We start from the raw sequence: 13,879 nt of genomic DNA on the forward strand, positions 1-13,879 counted from the left end.
AACATTAAGGGTTTAAGCTATTTTCTTTCCTAACTCATAGCCAGTTGTAAGCTAACATGTGGCGAACTGGGGTGTTTTTTCCTGATTACCCGGTAATACGCCACATTTTCCGGGATTATCCACTTCGAGGAGCAGTGACATCTTAACAACAAGTGCCTGTAACTTGTCAGATCCACAGGTGGGTGTTTCTGTCGTCATTCACTGCGGCGGCATGGCTTTGTCCCGCGGCTCGACAGCTCGTCCTGCAGCTTTCGCCTGCGCCGCGGTCCGTACTGCGTCATGGCGATACGCATGAAAAAAGTCAGACCTTTCACAATCGGAGTTTACAGTCTGCCATTCAACACACGCATTGTAAGATTGAATTTGTGTGCGCGATCTTGCCGTGTTGCTAGAACTGTCGTAAAAGCCGAGCTCTTACCTGGGCAGCCATCCAGGTAAGTTGACGTGACACTTGTAGCACGTCTACTACAAAGCGCTAACCTGCGCATTGGCTACACTGCGTTTGATCTTTCTCTGTTTTCACATTCACCCTTTGACCCTTTCTAACCAATGCTTATCAAATGGAGCTTCTCTTATTTCCTCGTTTTCTCTTGTAGTACAAAGGCGTACTATGCTGGATTACTTTGTCTCAGATGAACGCGCTGTCCCAGAGAGAGTTGGACCTTTTACAATGGAGGAGCTGTCTCTTAAAGCCCTGCTGGAGTGTCCTCTGTGTTTGGAGCAGCTAGACACATCAGCAAAGGTCCTGCCCTGCCAACACACGTTCTGCGAGTCCTGTTTGCAAAGACAGGAGACTGCCCACTCCCAGCTGCTGTGTCCAGAGTGTCAGACACCTGCCCTGGCCGGGACAGCAGAGGAGCTCCCCACCAATCTGCTGCTTGTGCGCCTACTGGAGGGGCTGCAGGTCACTGATGGCCACACAAGGAACCCACTGATGTCCCACTATGATGTACCCTCATCCCATTACCAGCGCAAAATGGAAGAAAATGAGGGACAACAGCAGGACAGTTATAACTACAGGGGCAAGCAAGGGCACAGTGAGGTGAGTGCATGACCCCCCCATTGCACGGCACATGTACACTAAAACAGGCTACAGAAGTGAGAAATATTTGACCTTACAAGTACCACCAGGCCTAGATAAAGATTAAATCAGGACTAAGCCGAAATTGGACTCAATCTTTTCTGGGTGTAAACCATGTCTACACCAGAAAACTTCCATTTTAGATGCATGACTCAAGTTTAAATGAAATAATCTCTCTCCGAGTACTGCTAGGGGTACAGGTGCCACAGATCTGCTGAATTATTGCTTCAGCCATTTTAGATCATGAATGTATATGTCATGTTGACTTTTACCTTTTCAGAACTCTGGCATTTCTGAATGTATTAATGTTCCAGATGTAGTACTTTCCTCCAATCTTAGATAAAATATCGTCACAAGGACTTAGGGAAAGACACATGTGTCCTTGGCATTATTGTCCATTCACGTCATTGATACATGTGTGTTACATAACATAATCACAGTTGTCCATAATAATGTGGAGGAGGTTGTATTGGAGGCTGTTCTGAGAGACATTATATTGGTCAGTATTATGTTATACAAAAAGGACAGTGTGAGTAACAACGCCAAAGAGGATAATATATATGACAATCGTGCGTCACAGCTAGAAGGTCCCGGGTTCGATTCCAACCTGGCCCGAGCCTTTCTGTGTGGAGTTTGCATGTTCTTCCCGTGTCTGCGTAGGTTTCTTCCGGACCCCCCTTTTTTCCATACCTCTAAAAACATGTAGGATAGGCCAGGATGAATGAGAGTGTGTTTGAGAGGGCTGCCAACACAAGAAGGATCTTTGTAACAAAAGATCAACTAATGTATAAATGGGTGAGAAATGTATTATTAATAAGATATTATTGTTTTTTAGATATTTTTTTATTAATTTTATTGCAATATTACAAATAAAAACAGCCGTTCAAATTAATATTCATGTTCTAAAATAAAATAATAATGCTATACTACTACAAGCTGGATTTCATTCAATCAATTGTTCTCACAAGTTTTCACAATTCATCACATTTCTTATTTTTTTTAAATTCTTTTTATTTATTTTTTATTTTTTTGAACAACTAACAAACAAAAAAATGAAATATAAAGGTGACAAAATTGAATAAAAATCATACAAAAAATATAAAAATTATAATAATAATACAATTTTATAAAAATAAAATTTAAAAAAATAGGTAGGCGAGGGGGGGGGGGGGGGGGGTTGGGGCAGGCCATTCACTTACTCCCATTCACACATCTGCTTGCTTAAACTTCTTAAAGTACTCGACAAATGGACTCCATGCCAAATAAAACTCATCCACCTTCCCTTCAAATTCAATTTTTTCCAATTGAACTTATAAAGCTTGGGTCAGGGTGTAACTGTGTTCCACAAACATCAGACAACAATTTAAAAACTTTTGTCCAGTAAGCTGTTATGTTAGGACAGTTCCAAAAGGTGTGAGCTCATGAAGCCTGTTCCTGGCCGCACCGGTCACGAGCTGGAACATTTAGGACATTTAGGAAAGCCGTACTTTGGAGAGGTGTAGCCTCTGCAGAACTTTGAATTGGAGCAGTCCATGATGAGGACTGATTGAAGATGAGTGGATGTTGTCCTGAGCCTTAGTCCATTGAGATGCAGTGATGTTTATTCCAATGTCCAGTTGCCAAGCTTCCTAATTAATTTCATATTTTAGAAACTGAACATTTTTTCAACATATTTTTTAAAAGTATAGTATTCATGTCTGAGCTGTGAGGCTGATGAGGGAAAGACAGGAACATTGATATAACAAAGCTACGGATTTGTAAATATTTTAAAAAGTCTGCATTGGCAATTTGATATTTCTAACGCAACTGATCAAAGGATGCAAACACATTTTCAATAAACAAATCCTGTATTAAATGTATTCTTTTGACAACCCCACGAAGTTCTGGGTTGAACTCATGAAATACTGTATCTAATTTGATGCCAAATCTTTATAGTATGAGAGACTTTTGACTTTGAGAGTCCTCATGGAAGAATAAATCAGTGAATCACATTTGAATCATTATTGAAACTTGAATGGCCACATTTAGCAAATCCAAAAGACCACAATGATTTAGGTTGTACAAAATCCTTCGAATGAAAGACAAATCCTGTCTCTATTGGGTTTTATCACGTTTAAAACCCTGTAGTTTTCATGTGCTAACCCTGTAGTTTAGACCTCTACAAACATGTTCTTAAATGCATGTAATCATTTTTGGCTTATTATACTGTATATTACTAATTATTTTCAAATGTTAATTCTCTTGGACACATTTACAGTAAAGTTGATGTTATATTTTGAACATACATTGCAAAACAACTCTCAATACTTCTCAGAAAAAAACATATTTGTCCTGTATCCGGTTGTCTTCTTTTGCATATACCAAGGCCTGAGTGTTATTACTGTTAATTCCTTGATACCATCTGGCATTAACTCCTCAGTTAAGTCTTTCTGGCGAAACAGGAAACAGAACAGCAATGGAAACGGTGAATCAAATGAAAAACACTGACACATTTTAATCGCCTCCTACGTCTCCAGTTTTGATGTGTTATATATACTTTTACCGTCCTAGGTGCCGGAATTACAGTATGGATTTTAGTGCAATTTAAAGTGCATATTAATGACACCACTGTGCAGACCAGTTATACTTCACAGGAGCTCTTAACTACAAAATGTTAACAAAAGCCTTTGACATATTTTAGCATGTCTATGTTACGATAAAGCAACTACTAACTTGTGCTACTGACTCCACTCAAATATACCTAAACTAAAATATTATAGATCAAAGATAATCTATATTTTAAAAAAATGTTTATGCTTAATCAGAAGATTAACAAATAGTAGCTATGTTTACATGCAGACCAAAAATCAAATCATGATCTGATTTCTGGAGTTCTCAGATTATTGAAGCTGCATGTATATAGCGTAATCTGCTATAGATGTAATATGATTTCTTTGTGACCTTTCACTCTTGTGCTAACCATGAAAATACAGCACAAAGGGAATGGAATGCAACAAAAACAAAGAAGATTGTTCTGCTTTCAGTGTTGTGAGTTTGAGTCTCAGCTCTGATTATTTCCCTGCTCTGCACCTTTACAGTGGCGCAGCTGGTAGAGCGGGTCATCTCATGATCGGAAGGTCGGGGGTTCAATCCCACCTCCTGAAAGTGCACACTGTCGTTGTGTCCTTGGGCAAGACACTTCACCCACATTGCCCCCAGTGTCTGCGTACATTGGTGTATGAATGAGAGTATGAATGGGTGAATGGATCCTTGCTGTAAAGCGCTTTGAGTGCCTAATGTAGACGGAAAAGCGCTATATAAGTTGAGACCATTTACCATTTACATCCTTTATGAAAGATAAAGCACAGTTTGTCCACTTGCGTAGAAAATAGCCTACCGTTAACTGGGCTTTGACTTACTAACCTTGTGCTGTATCTGGGCTGTCAGTACAGAGTACACCCAGAGTTTTGGATTATCAGATTTCTCAAGTCAACACACCAGATCTGATTATCTAATTACTTCAGTGACTGTATTGTGAAGCCCTGTAAGAGGATTATAATATTGTTTTATAAAATAGTCTTCAATATTTACTATTGCCTACTCAGAACCAGATCATGAGATCTGTCAGATCAGAGATCTTTTTGTCGTTGTTGTTACCTATGTGCTGAAATGAAAGGCTTTATGCTGCAAATATTTAGTTTGTTTTCTTCCGTTTCTACAGGTTAGATCGTCATTACAAAACCAACATGGGAGTGAGGTGGACGACTCTGTCTTCACCTCTGGTATGCCCCTAAAATCGATGGTGGATGTGGACTCAAACTATGGAAACCCCAATGACAACAGAAGAGTGTACAGCAGTGCACCCTCCAGCCAGATGCCTCTGTATAGGGCCCTCTGTGACTTTTGCCCACAACAGATGAACCTGCAGGACAGTCAATTCTGCCTTGGTTTCAACAAGGTCTGTCTCCAAACGTCACACCTAACACCTATCACAACAGTTTTCATACCAGATTCACAAATCAAAGAGAGGTGCAACTTACACAGAGGCAACAGTGTCTTAAAAGGTAGAGGGGGTTGTCCAATAATTGAGAGGTTGGCAGTTCAAATCCCAGCTCCCGCAGGAGCAGACTGTCAATGGGTAAGACTCTTTATGCAACCCCTGTGTGAGTGGTTGAGTGAGTGGTCGGAGGGGCCCCAGGGTAGCTTACCACCACTGAGTTAGGAGTGAATGTTTAATGACTATAATATACCATAGAGGCTTGTAAAGTGTAAACATTTATTATTATTAATATTATTATTATTATTATATTATTATTGTTATTACATATATAAAGGTCAAAACAAATACCAAGGATCTCCTGACTCTGAAGGGTCTGGCTGCAGCCATGATTAAACACATATTACACAGCCTATACAAATGTTTTTACCATCTGCTCTGTTGCTGATATTAAGATGTTACAGTAAAAGTGTACCACTTTCAATTCTTGAGTAAAAACAAAGATATTTCTCCAGCAGAGGTGACATGCATTCAGATTCATTTAAGCTACAGATCTATGCAAATATTCACAATATTATAGTATTATAGACAGGGACTGATTGTATATTGCATTGCATGCATGTATTATTTAGCAACCTTACTTTGTGATGTGAACTGGAAATGCACGTGTAGCTTCCTGTAATGGCCAGTGCTATTTGTCCCTTCTCTGATGCAATGACTCTTACTTACCCTAAAGGATTTCTCCTAGTTACATAAGGGTCTGAGTTATGGGTTTGCCTTCCATTAAAGAAAGCTGAGGCATGTGCTTTTTAATACACATAGTTCAATGTTAGTGCTAGACCGGTTACAGTCTTTGCCTGAAGACACTAAAAGTGATGTTAATGTAAACTTAGCAAAGGCCTTAGCCTTCATGACAAACTAGTTTATTCTTGGGTGTTTATTGTTTGTATTTATTTTAGGGGGACATTCTCACTTTTATCAGGCGAGTGGATGAAAACTGGATTGAAGCAAGGCTTGGGACCAAAGCTGGAATTTGCCCTCTACAGTTTCTTGAGGTTAGTGCTTCTTCCATGTTTACTTCTACATTCCTTATTGGTTTCATCTACCCCTCCTCTTTAATTTTTAAATATTGTGCATTATTGTGGCCTTTTCACTGTGATCAAGTTGGACACATTCTATTTGGCACTTTGCCCTGATTGTGACGTTCTTGTGGTGAACTGAACCATAGTTGTCATAGCTGGATGTCATTATGTCCAGGTCAGTGCCCAGGCACTACCTTGGTCTTTATTCTAACCTTTGATTCATCCGTAAATGTCACATATTTGCTACAGAGTGCTGAGGCAAAGAGCTAATCTCCAAAGCCACGCTGTGTCTGCAGCTGCTCATTAGTGTCTGACTTAGCTTAGTCAGGTTTGCAGAGTTTGCTTACTAAGCTTACTGACTGTCTTTTTTCCCACTGCCCTCTTTGTCTTTGAGAGTTAAAATGGAAAATTCTTGTGAAATTTGTATGGACTCTAGGGTCGAGAAAGCTTAAACTCCCACACAAGTTCTGACCATATTTTACTCGTCTTCCTGTTTCTGCTCCTTTGCGCTATCTCTGTATTGTGTCCTTCTATCCCACTCATGTGTCTTTCTCCGAGTCTGCCTCTTCTCGTGCCGTGCAGCCGGGCGTGAAGACAGAGTAATGCTTTCTCTGCTTGGGTGGCATAACAGCACATCACTGTGGGGAGTAAAAGCTTTAACCCTGCCATGCCTATCTGTCTGTGGAGCTCAACATTTCATATTGCCTGCTGCTACTCTCTGAGCACCAGTCAGCTTTTCTTGACTCATTTGAAGGGTTCTTATCCCGCTGCCTGACAGCCCGTCCAACAAGTTGTAGGGGAGTGGAGTAGAGATAAGTCCATAGAAAGTCAGTGATCAGCAGGAGCAGAGATTCACAGAAGATTTCTACGACTGATTCTTGTAGGATTTATTCTCGCTTTCACTCTGGTTTCTCCGTTTGTATTCATGTCTTTTAGCCAAATTTGGTGGCTGCCAAACTGCTCGAAGGGAAAGGTCGAAAGGGGAGTGACTCTGCAGAATTACAGTATTGGACCAGCAGTGGGGGCAAAAGCAAGGCCACTGACGCATCAAGTAGGACCACTCACCTCGGACCCTCTCAAGTCCCAGGGCAGGCTCCCATCATCAATTCTTTGCCCCATTCCAACTATCGGAAACAGCAGGGAGCCAGCAGGAACAACCTTTACACCTCAAAAGGCGAAGGGACCGGCATTAGCAGCTTCAACCACAAGGGTCATCACCAACGCAGATCTGTGCCCCCGGCAGCTCGGAGTCACTCACATCCGACCAGAGACAGCTCTCAGCGACTAAGACGCCACTCTGAAAATTCTCACAAACACCTGCCACAGGTGAGTCCTCTGTCTTTTTGTAGTGATGTGTGATGTTGTGCACCTTTTGTTCAGTTCTTTTGACCAAGCCCTGACTTTGTTTTGCTTCCCAGTAAAATTGAAAGTAAAAACATGTGTTTGGCAAAAGACTTGTTAATTCTTCATGAGGTAATGTTTTCTTGAACCAAGGAAAGACTAAAACGTTCCTTGGAAACAGGGAGGAAACTGTTACATAAAACTTAAGGAATGGACATGTAAAACGCCTCACCCTAAAGTTATATGATACAGTGCCGTGAAAACACGGGTCAATATAGGTATGTAACATTTAGGGTGGGAGTGGTGTTCAAAAACTTAAAAAGTTTTGACTCATAACTGGGAAAGTGAGCTGCTTTTTTATACATGATAATCTAATACTGAATGTGTTGAATGTATCTGTGAACTAATCCTGAGTTTCACTCACATTTGAAAATACAACATAGACTATTCTATTCTACTTAGTTTGGTGTATTCACCAATGTGTCTACACTTAATTGTGGTGCATATTCTATCCTAGTGATTGCATACAAACTTAGTCACAGTCTATTGGCACACAGTAATTTCTTTAGTTTTTCAAATTCATCTGAATATTTTGAATGACTGAAGATAATACACTTTTTGTGTAAATTAAACAAGAAGACCAATAAAGAGATATAGAAACACGGATTAAAGTATGACCTACATAAAGTGGTAAAAGACGAAAGTAAAGTAAGTAAAATTGAGAGCTGGATGTGTGAGTGGGAGGCAGTGCGAGCCCCTCAGTGTCTGCTTCTCTCACCGCTGATGATGATGATGAGTCACTGTGAGCTTTGTTACATAACAGACCCCTCTCTGCCCTGCTCCTTCCTCTTCACTAAGCAGGTAACACATCAGTCGAGCTGTAATTGCAAATTCTGTGAACTTCCCTGAACTGTTATTAACCTCCAGAATCTACCTAATTACTAGTAGTGTTTCTCTTATTGGAGCCTTTTTCTTACTACTGACTTTATTGTCCGTTTCCCAGTTCCACTTATGATAGTAGGTATACTGTAGCAATACAATAAAATACATTGTACACTACACAAATGTATGTTTGTATTCCTTCTATCCAATAAACAGCACTTTGCGTGACTGAGACAAAGTCTCTTATCGTCACAAATACAGGAATAGAAGAGGGATACAAGAGGTTATAACAGAACTAAATAATTAAATAGTTTGGGGGAATATGTTTTAGTTGGGCTTTTATAGACGAAGAAGGGTGATGCCTAACATAGAAGGCTATGAGTGACACGAGACATGTTTTTAGCTTGCTAAGTATGGATGGTAAGATACACGATTTTAAGTTCCTTTTTCTTCTGCACATTATTGAAATCATATGCCTTTAGGATTATTTTCTGCTTTATACTTTTGCCTCATAAAAAACAAAAAACATTTTTTTTACCATCATTTCCCCTTTTTTTACCCATATCTTTTGACATTGGAGATAAACTCTGTATTGTAAGTTCTCATATCTTCCAAATATTGCCCACATCTCTTCTGAAGTATGATAAATATGCACTGAAGCGAAACAAACTATATAAAATGATTCCTCAACCCCAGGTGAGGCTGAGAGGTAAACTCCTGTAAATAGCACAGAGCAGCCCTGACATCAATGAAGAGATAATGGGAAGGAAAGTTATTTCAACCTCCTGCTACACAAGACGCAAACAGCTTTTTGATATCAAATACATATAGATGTACACATTGGGGATTGAATACAAACTTGGGGAGTCTAGGGCTGACTTTTTTTCCAACAGGCCTTGCTTGTCTAACCCTAAGATTAAAGTCTATAAGTTAAAATGTTTTACTAATTTAATAGATTGCGTCCGTCCTTTGCTGATCTCAGGAAACTAACCAGAATCCCCAGTACAATCACTTTGACCAGTGAGACGAGCTTGCTTGTGAACTGGGGAGGGGAGCTTGAGCATTTACTTTTGAAACCTTGTTCTCGCTCTCCTTGTTGTGCAAACCAGGAGAGGCTTTCAGGTCCAATATCTCCTAATTTTGTCATTTTCATGTGGTGTGAATAAATAGCCCAAAAAACGCTGTTTTGATTCGTTTTGCTACAATGGCTACAAATGTATGTACCTAAAACTAAAAGGCGTTTGCATAATATAAAAATAGTGGTACATGTAAATGAATGCATCCAAAATCATTGGCTTTTGAGATTCATTTTTGATATTTTGTTTGCACATCAATACAGAGTGAGAAGAGGATGTCCAATGAGGCTCCACCCACTCTGACTCTGACGAACCCTCAAATGTCATCTGCCGACAGCACAAACGCCTCCACACAGCAGCTCTCCATCAGCGTGTGAGTCATATCGAATGGCAATTTAATGAGGAACTTACAGAAAAATAAACTATTATTGAATAAAACCTGGTGGAAAAGTAACACATTTTTTCATTGACACTTTAGTTGTGCCGTCCTCTACTCCTACAAGCCACGGCGACCAGAGGAGCTGGAGCTTAGAAGAGGAGAAATGGTGGGAGTATACGGCATGTTTAAAGAAGGCTGGCTCCGTGGGTTATCTTTACGAACTGGCAAAGTGGGCATTTTGCCAAGCAACTACATAACCCCTGTGCTCAGGTAAAAAGGCTGTGATCCTCAGAAGTAGGTGATTCAGCTTTACTGCATTGAGTATGCACAGGCAAAAAAGACAAAACATAAAATATGTAATATGTAGCAATATTGGTAGCACTTTTTAACCACATTTATTATATATTATATATATATTTGCGGTCATACCGCCTTTGCTCTGCCCAATCCCGTCAGACCTTGGAAGCTAAGCAGGGAAGGGCCTGGTTGGTACTTGGATGGGAGACCGTTTGGTAACACCAGGAAGCCTAGCGAATGTAGTGAGTGAGTGAGTGGTTGGTAGTGGTCGGAAGGGCCGATGGCGCAGACTGGTTGCCTCGCTTCTGTCAGTCTACCCCAGGGCAGCTGTGGCTACAATAGTAGCTTACCACCACCAAGTATTGAGTGAATGAATAATGCAATGTAAAGCGTCTTTGAGTGTCCAGAAAAGCGCTATATAAAACCAATGCATTATTATTATTATTATTATTATATAGCATAGTAAGAGGATGGAAATAGCACAGTATCTAAAAATGTAATAATATGGGAAATAGACGATAACAGGACACCAAATTTATATGATTGGTCATGACTCTTGCCCTTAAAGTTTTTATTCACCTTTGTTTTTTGAGTCTATTTAACTACCTGGATGACTGAGAAATTACATTGTTTTATTATAACTTATTGTATCATGCTGTTATTACCTTGTTATTACTGTTCTATAAAGTAAAGTGCCACCGATATGTTTAAATCGCCCACTGTAAAGCCAACATTTGCCAGTAATATTTGTATGCATGTCTTTCTGTAGAACATCTGCCAGACTTTTTGAAACCAGAGCAGCCAACGCTTCATCACCATACAATTCAATTTCCGGGAGGAAACCCACAACTGCCCGGAACCCTGCTGTGGTACTTGCCCTTGATAAAGTAAATGCTGATGGAACAATGCACACAACTGGACACGTCCCCTCTGCACCCAATGGAGCACAGCAGGCCGTGCCTTCCTCTATGGTTGGGAAAACAATCTCTCATGGAGGAAATCAAGGTTGGGACACTGTGAGGCGCATCTTTAACCCAAATAGAGGTGAGTAAATATAACCATGGCTTTTCAAAATAATCGCTCTTAACCTGTATTGCAGCAAACGTAAGGTATATAAATTATATTTAAGTACTTCATATAAAAGATAAAGGGCAAGGACAATGCTGCTCCAAACGCAACGTTAGACAGGCGTCATCTTGCTGTTGCGCGATTTAACTGCGCCACTGGCGAGAAGGCATCGCTTATTTTTAAAAAAAAGACGTTGACTGAGGCACGGTTTGTGCCAAGCAGCACTGAGGGCTGCTCTCCTGCGGCAGTCTTCACATTCTTTTCCTCTACTAAACTAAGTACTTCAGCTGAACAGTGTTCGTGTCCGGTGTCCCGAGAGAAAGCGATTAAACAGCTGGTCCCGCTGTCGTGACGTCAGCAGCAACCGTTATTGCGTTGACGTGACCCAAACAAGAGGACCCCCACTCCCCCACCACACTTCTCCCTTGCCACTTCCCTGTTGGTTGTCTGGTTGGAGGAAAAAGGTTGTTCTTCATAACATCGCCATTGCCCATTGGGAGTCTGTCCTGCCCACATACAGCCCACTTAATGAGTGGATCTACAAAATCTCACAGTGCGCTCCTACTAAGCGCAAAAAGTTGCACTTTAATCTACGTTTAGGAACACAAGATCGGGCTCATAGAAACTCCATTTGTTAGTGTAAACAAAAATAATGTGTGGGTTACTGTAGGACAACTGAGTTAAAGACACTTTATGGTTTACTTTTATTGAACTTACTTTGTCAAAATGATGGCAATGGTTAGGTTTAATTGTCACTAATATACTATACATAGTCAAACTATATAAGTCAAATTGGTTATTAGTTATATACTTTGACTATATGAAATTTAATAAACTGAACATCTTTTGGCTATGTATAGTGAAATGTATAGTCAAATTACTATAATCATTGTAACATTTTACATTTTATTACAGATTGTTTTGAATATTGTGCAAACCTACTACTCTTAACCCAAATCTGGAGGGTGGGATCTCATGTTGTATCGTCTCTCCTTCACCCAGGCGTAACTCAGTTCAATCAAATGTTGAATACAAACGTCCCATCCAACTCAAAGCACTTTGCTCAAGTTCAAGCATCTGGCTACTCACCAGCGCTGCAGAGAAAGAAGAACAGCAACATCCTGGCCAACTGTGTCAGACCTTTTGGATGGATGAGTGAGGCAATAGCGCCCTCTGCTGCTTATCATAGAGACAGGGACTTTACTCCAGGACTCTCAACGTTTCAGCCGCCTCCCAATGCTCCACAGTCTATCCTGATCAGACCCGAATCCCTGAAGAACCTCGGGGAAAAGGTTGGATAATAGAATGTCTAAATTCTTGGCCTCTAAAATATGCCATTGCTGATATAAGAAGTTAATTAATCCCTCTTCTGTTTTATCTTATAGCCTGCAAAATCGGTGCGTTTTGTCACAGATGAAGATTCCCCTCCTCTAAGACGTCGCACCTCCTCTTGGTCTGCGGGGCAGGTTGGATCTAGTAACCAGTTTGGCCCGTCTCCACTGGAAGTGTGGGCCCCATCGCTCACCCTGGGCAGAGATGGACCTGGAATAATTCTCAAAGAAGGAAAAGCTCCTATTTTCAGAAAGGGTCTAGAGACAACTATCTCAGATCTGAACTCAAACACCCCAGTATTGCCACAGCCGTCTTTTTCTGCCGTATCGGCTCAGTTTAGTCCAACAAGGTATGATTTAATTCACTGTACGGCACATAACAGAGCACATATGAGTACATGGCACATACAACACCTTTTAATGTATCTAAATATACACACATTATTGTATTAATGTTTGTGTCTAGACTAATTCTTTTGTTTTGATTGTTCGCTTTTTTTCCCCCCTCACAGACACAGAGTGACCAAAACCCATTTAGCACAGACGGACTCTGACCTCACTTTAGTTCAAGGAGAGGTGGTCCTGGTCCATAGACCTCGGCCTGATGGACGTCTCCTTGTTACACAGGAGAGCAGTGGACAAACAGGCTTGTTCCAAAGCAACATCCTTCAAGTGCTGGAGAGGTTCAGCTGATTGTGTTCAATGACTGCCGATCTCTACGTTTTTTTTTATTTAATTTTTTTTAATTTTACTGTTGTCAAACTGCCATGGTTTGCACAACAACAAAACACTGAGGTCCAAAGAAAATTATGCTGCCAATTTGAAATCCTACTGATTGTATTTGTATTACTTTCCAAATTGATTTGTGCTTGATTACTACACATGCAGGGTTTGCACATACATACTATCTGACTGTTCTGCTTTTTATCTATCAATACTTGTTGAGTGCCTTTGTCCAGCTCCACAAAGTAAGTAAAGTATATTTAGATAATACCTAAATGTTTTGTGCAGTGAATAAAACCATGTCAGATCCTCAGTTTTGTGTCATATGATCATTGCTGATCATGCAGTGTATTGTTGAATATGTATAATTTGGGCTTTCACAAGAAGTGGGTAGTACTCATTTTATCCACTTAATTAAGACACACCACAAAAAACAGAGTGCCTTAGTTAGTAGTTAGCTACTTAAAAAAGTTCTTGAACTTACTGTACTGTGGAGTAGTTTTACTTCTTCTTAATAAGTAACATTTTTTTGAAGTAACAGTTCTATTACTAGACTAATAGGACTTGATTACCCTTTCCATCATAAGTGTATCTGTAAGTTACATTTTTATATTGCTGATATAAAAATACAATGAGTTTTATC

At 40.2% G+C, this 13,879-nt stretch overlaps 1 protein-coding gene across 2 annotated transcripts; it reads left to right on the forward strand.

The window, feature by feature from the left end:
* On the forward strand, positions 1-13,451 carry sh3rf2 (SH3 domain containing ring finger 2). Of its 2 annotated transcripts, none has more exons than XM_079556787.1 (11): positions 1-434; positions 597-1,042; positions 4,782-5,018; positions 6,017-6,112; positions 7,076-7,465; positions 9,702-9,811; positions 9,917-10,087; positions 10,884-11,158; positions 12,185-12,474; positions 12,568-12,863; positions 13,026-13,451. In XM_079556787.1, exons 2-11 carry the CDS (start codon positions 611-613, stop codon positions 13,204-13,206), a joined length of 2,478 nt encoding a protein of 825 aa, XP_079412913.1. In that variant the 5' UTR covers positions 1-434; positions 597-610; the 3' UTR covers positions 13,207-13,451. The 2 variants fall into 2 exon arrangements, with proteins under 2 accessions (XP_079412913.1, XP_079412914.1); XM_079556788.1 differs by having other exon boundaries at positions 1-178.
* The last annotated feature ends 428 nt before the right edge of the window (positions 13,452-13,879 follow it).

Source organism: Gobius niger, assembly GCF_951799975.1.
Source record: "Gobius niger genome assembly, chromosome: 5".
Lineage (NCBI taxonomy): Eukaryota > Metazoa > Chordata > Actinopteri > Gobiiformes > Gobiidae > Gobius > Gobius niger.

Coding starts and splice junctions, on each gene's coding strand:
- sh3rf2 (XM_079556787.1), top strand. CDS start 611: ATGCTGGATTACTTTGTCTCAGATGAACGCGCTGTCCCAGAGAGAGTT. Junction 6,113..7,075: donor GCCCTCTACAGTTTCTTGAG/GTTAGTGCTTCT, acceptor CATGTCTTTTAG/CCAAATTTGGTGGCTGCCAA. Junction 11,159..12,184: donor CATCTTTAACCCAAATAGAG/GTGAGTAAATAT, acceptor TCCTTCACCCAG/GCGTAACTCAGTTCAATCAA.